This window comes from Ursus maritimus, unplaced genomic scaffold (assembly GCF_017311325.1).
Source record: "Ursus maritimus isolate PB19 unplaced genomic scaffold, ASM1731132v1 scaffold_8, whole genome shotgun sequence".
NCBI lineage: Eukaryota > Metazoa > Chordata > Mammalia > Carnivora > Ursidae > Ursus > Ursus maritimus.
In genome coordinates, this window is record NW_024426996.1 from 11,206,083 (window position 1) to 11,212,082 (window position 6,000).

The 6,000-nt window shown below is 35.6% G+C and overlaps 1 protein-coding gene across 2 annotated transcripts in view; it reads right to left on the minus strand.

The window, feature by feature from the left end:
* MMRN1 (multimerin 1) overlaps positions 1 to 6,000 on the minus strand; it is a 65,621-nt gene that overhangs the window by 21,621 nt on the left and 38,000 nt on the right. For both annotated transcript variants that reach the window (XM_008707148.2, XM_040625338.1), the window contains exon 5: positions 724 to 846. In XM_008707148.2, the coding sequence (XP_008705370.2) occupies positions 724 to 846 (123 nt within the window). The remainder of the gene's footprint in view (positions 1 to 723; positions 847 to 6,000) is intronic.

Below are 6,000 nucleotides of genomic sequence, written 5' to 3' on the forward strand. Positions count from 1 at the left end.
GTATCTTATGAAGATACTGAATTCCAATCCCTTTATAAAAAAATGTACAGTTTCTGTGGTATATTCACCTTCATGCCCCCCAAGTCCCATTTCTCAATTTGAGTGCCCTATTTAGTATGACTAGATCTGTGGCAAACACAGAGACATTTTCAGCAGTAACCAACCTTATGTTTCTAAGAGATCAAGTCAGGCCTAAAAGAAATGGTAAAATACTTATGACTGGAAAGATGAGAAGATATGTGGCTTGCCAACTTCGGATCAACATGAAGTTCCTGTTGATTCTTAGAATTCTTTTCTCTAGTCAATGATCCATATCCTTGGTGATCTCTTACCCCTCCGTGCAAGGGAGCCTTTTAGCTCCTTCAAATGATCACATCATTCCTTCCCCCTCAAGATGCTTCCATGACTGCCCTCTTTGGAGGACAAAGGTTTGACCTTACTTTGGAAAAAACTGTGATTTCCTTGCAACTAGGATAACAGCATTTTTAATCGTCTTTTGTGTTTGCACGCAGAGCTTCAAAAGTATACGTAGCCCCTTCAGGCTGGGAAGCTACAGCCTTCCACGGTTTCTCCCAACGTGGGCCACCAACAGAAAAGGATTGAGGGCTCTGCTAATGTGTCACCCCCAAACATTTGACAGCCGAGTGATTTCTCGTTTGGAAGTTGTTATAAATAGTGTTGACAATAATTGGGTTAGGGATGTTAGTAATTACAGTCTGCGACCTGGGTCACCACAGTCTTGCTGCTGCGGCTGGGGCTGCTGCTGCTGCGGCTCGGCTGTCCCCCTGCCCACAGCGCCGTGACTCTCAGCCTGGCTGCTCTGTATCAAGTGCTGCTGTTCCTGGGCTAGAAGGACACAAAAAGAGAAGAGGGCGAGTTAAGCATTGGGACTGCCTCATTTTTTCCAGCCCTTCGGTGATGTGGCTGCGGTTCATTTTCCCGTGCACCGAGGCGTGATGGTCTGCGAGCACTGCCGAGGGAGCTGCCCCGCCCCCATCCGGAGGGCAACGTGCCAGCACGTTGGAAGCGCAGGACTCTAATTCCGTTTGGAAAAAACAAAATTATTCAGGTCTCCTTTTAGGCGAGAATGGATGGTAGTTTGTGGCTACTGTGCAAACTGGAGGACGTACGCTGCCTGCATAATCGAGGGGACTTTAAAACCAGCTGTGTTAAGAGCGACCGTGGCTTTCTAAGCGGACTGCCACAAAGGCTTGTTTAACAACGTAATTTCCAACTGGTGTCTCCTCGGAAATAAGGGAGAGCTACAGGTTCCTCACTGAAAGAGTATCGTTTAAATAAATGGGTTGTTCCCAGGTTTTTAGGAAATACCCAGACTCAAAACATAAGGACTACCAGTAAAAGTAAACTATTACATGCATGGCAAATCTTAAGGGGATCAACTGGTAAAATCAGGGACATTTCAGACAAATAGAAATTCTTATAAAATAAGTCTGCTCTGTTAAAGAATTGATTCCCCTTTCCCATGAATCAAGTAATATTTTCGATGGAAATAGAGTTTTTCATTGGAGAAAACAATTTAGAGTGAAAATTTATTAAAAATATTGAACACATCACGTAGGGTAGGCCTGTAATGGGTAGACTTTTAATAAACAAATGTATTCATTGAAGTCTGCATATCAGACATGAGAAAACAAGTGTTTGGTGTCTAACTCTGCTTCTTCCCATGTGAAATTACGTACCAATAAAACTGTCTCTCTGGCCCTTGTTAATTATGCTCCCTAAGGCATATGTGCCTGTGACAATAATTCTAAAGGATCTCTACTCCATGGAAAGAATAATGTATTTGGTATTAATGTGAGTTAGTCTCTATTGTTAGATTGAATTTTGCATGGCTTTTCTTCAGGGCATTGAGCTAAACTAACGAATTTCCATTCATGTTCAAGGTTTTTGTTCTGATATTGCTTTTTTTTCCTCTCCACTGTATTATAGAAAGTTCTGTGTAATTGTTGATTTATTTGGAGGAAAACAATCTGCAGCTTGGGGAAATTATACTTATTTCAGGGCTGCATACATGGCAAAAAGTGTTACTTTTCTCTTAGGTCCTAGCAATAAGGTTCCTTTAGCCTAAGTTCAAACTAATTCATATAAATATATCTATTAAATAATTGCATAGGTTTTAATCAACTTCCTGTTTAGATGATGTAGAAAGCATTTTTCTACCAGCTAAAATCTAAGCCTACCTAAGAGGGTAACTAGAAAGTGAAGTGATGGTTCTCAAACCGGGGTTCCTAGATCAGCAATATCAGCATCACCTGGAAACTTTCTTTTATGGGTACTATTCTTTTTTTTTTCCCCACCTGCAAACTTTTGAAAATACAACTTCTAGGCCCCATCCCAGACCCACTAATTTTAAGAAGTCTGGAGTGGGGCAGTAATTTGTGTTTTAACAAACTCTGCTGATGTTTCCAATGCACACTGAAGTTTGAGAACCACTGGAATAAAGCATCAAGATACATCTTCCTTAGAAGCTGCCTACCTAACTGCCTTCCCTATTTCTCTTAGCAGTGGAAGAGGGTTCGGGATACATGCGAGTATTTATAGCAAAAGGAACATGTGGCTTCAGCAGGATGAACAAATGATCTTTACATTTTCTTACTGCTTCCCTTTTTGATCAAATCACAGGAAAACAAAACCAAAAAATCATAGGAAAATGAAAAGAGCTGGTGCATTTAAAGGCACTTCCGTAACACAGTAGGGAGGGGGTACTTTGTTAGGAGGCAATGCATGATAAGAGAAAAAAAAATATACTGTTTTGTGGCATACAAACAAGTAACAATTTCAATTTCCTTTTCTATCTGTTATTCACTTATAACACGGTATCTTTTTTCTACCTCTTTAGAATAGTGATTTTTCATCATGGATGGAAAACAGAAGCACCTGTAACTTCTGAAACACTAAAAGTGTCATTGTCCTTTCCATTATCCCACTCAGAGATTCTTTTTTTTTTTTTTTTTAAGATTTTATTTATTTATTTATTTGACAGAGATAGAGACAGCCAGCGAGAGAGGGAACACAAGCAGGGGGAGTGGGAGAGGAAGAAGCAGGCTCATAGTGGAGGAGCCCGATGTGGGGCTCGATCCCAGAACGCCGGGATCACGCCCTGAGCCAAAGGCAGACGCTTAACCGCTGTGCCACCCAGGCGCCCCCCACTCGGAGATTCTGATTCAGTGGATCTGTTCTGGGAATTAAGCATGTGTGTGTGTGTGTGTGTGTGTGTGTGTGTGTGTGTGTTTACATATTTTATTATATAAATTTTATATACATATAATATAAATATATGTGTGTGTATATTTACATATTTTATTATATAAATTTTATATTGTATACATATAATTTTAAACTCTACAAGTGACTTTTGATGTATGACCCTGGTTAAGAAGTACTGATCTAGAAAAAATTGCAAAAAAATTCTAATTCCAATGTTTCATTGTTACAAGGCAGAAAATTACAGATATTTTCATGTTAAAATTTTAATCCAGAAATTGATCTTCATAAACTTTTAAACAACCCCACCTGCCTGTTGATAATGAGAACATATGTTAAAGACATGATCTATTAGACTCTAGTAAATGACAACCTTGAGTCTCCTATCATTCCATAGAGAAGTGGGCCTTTATAAGGAGGAGGTAATTTTGATAAACATAATTAAAGAATTCATAATAAAATACTAGAAACACTGGGAAAAAGACAAAAGTTTAAATTTTAGGAGCACTTCTTATGAGTGTGATTTTTTTGAAAAAAGGAAAACCACAGAAATGTTATCAATGATAGGAATGTCTGGATGGCTCGGTAGGGTAAGCACCCAACTCTTGATTTCAGTTCAGGTCAAGATCTCAGGGTCGTGAGATGGAGCCCTGTGTCCAGCTTTGTGCTGAGCTTGGAACCTGCTGACGATTCTCTCTCTCCTTCTCCCTCTGCCCCTCCCCCAACTCTCTCTCTCTAAAAAAAAAAAAATCATTCTGGAATATCTTTTGATATGAAAACATCAAATTGATATAAAGTCAATTAAACGTAAAACAATGGGTATTTCTGGAATGAAAATCAATTTTATTTTATTTTCAATAAAAATTAGTGGATTTTTACGTGCTAAACTTTTGACTCAAGTAATATTCTAAATTTTTGTCATTTAAAATTTAAATTACTAGATTTATTTTTCATAATGACAATCAATTTCTGTTAAAGTTCATTGGCAATCAAGAGGAAAATATTAAAGAACTTTATGAAATTAGTCTCATGAAGTAAGCTTTATAATAAAAATTTTCAAGTAAAGCAAAATTTTTGAAATAATAAAAAAATTCCACAAACACTTTATCAGTGTTAATAAAAAAATCAAAAGAAAGGAAAATATTTAGGAAATAAAATTAGAATTTTAACATTATATAATTTAAATAATAGATCACTTTTAGAAAAGAAAATATTATAGAATTACCTAATATAATTCCTACATAGGCATAGCATTATGAATGTTCTATGTTTCATATTTGTAAAACAAGCCTTGTTTTAAAAAAGTGGAGAACTGCTTTTCAGAAATGACATCCTTTTTTTTTTTTTTAGATTTTATTTGTTTATTTATTTGAGAGAGAGAGTACAAGCGGGGGTGGAGGAGGAGTGGAGGGAGAGGGAGAAAGAGAATCTCAAGCAGACTCCATGCTGAGCAGACTCACAACCCCGAGATCATGACCTGAGCCAAAATCAAGAGTCAGATGCTTAGCTGACTGAGCCACACAGGCACCCCCAGAAATGACATTCTAATAGAGATGTCAATTCTCCTTAAACTCTATAGGGGAAAAAATATTCACCTTGTTAAACTGTAGATAATCTGAAAACTGAAAGACATTTCAGATATGAAAAAGTATATATAGTATTTGAAACAAAATTAATAAGCAATCAATTATATGAGAAAACATCAATTTTTCTAATTATATGAAAATAGTATTTAATGACAAAAGTAAAAAATATAATAAATGTTTACATTCCTTGATTTATGGTGCCATGAATTTGGCCAAATGATGTTTGCAAAGCTCTATGAATTAATTAGTAATAAATATATTGAATATTAAAAAATGCACATAGTATCTAAGGGCTGGAAAAAATTTAAATGCAGTCATTGTTAATTCAGTAAAGACTAATAGATAATTCAGCAGGATGACATTATCATTTATGTTACTAGGAATGATCAACTTGCTGAGTCTTGGTATCACCCAGTGACTCTAAATCTGACAGAGAATTCTTTAAAGGAGGTTGAGACAGTACCTTACATTAAATCATCTATCTGACAGAGACATCATTTAGCTGGCATCACCCTTGTCAAAAAAAGTTTTAGAAATTAATAAATTATTTAGAAATACTAGAATAATACGATGAATGGTTTGTGTTATGGTTTCTATTACTTGATATGTTTTATAATATATTTTTTATTTATAAATACATATTTATAAGTATTCAAGTAAATTATTAAATATAATCATTAAACATTTATTTAAAAAATCACAATATTTATATCTATGAAATATATTTATACATAGAAAATATATGCATTAACTTAAAAGTAATACATTTTTAACCTTTGATTTTTATACTGATTTATATATTAATTGATGCTATTAAATTAGCTGTTGTATGTTTGACTAGGACCCCTGCTCCTTCTCACCCCATCCTCATAATCAGCTTGGGTGCTGATGATCCTGGTGTGGAGTAACCACAATAAAAATCACAACAGCATTTTATACAGGGTTTATTTCCAGACGTTCAAAATACTTAGCCTAAGCTTAATTATGAATAGTAAAGCATTGTTTTAAATTGTTCTATTATATTCTAATGAAATCAGGTCCTTCATCTCATTCTTCATAAGTATTATATGTTGCATGTTTAATGTAGAGATTATAACATTACTTCACTTAGTGACCTTTCTCATTTGATAAGGACTGACAATCACACACACACACACACACACACACACACACACACACACACACACAC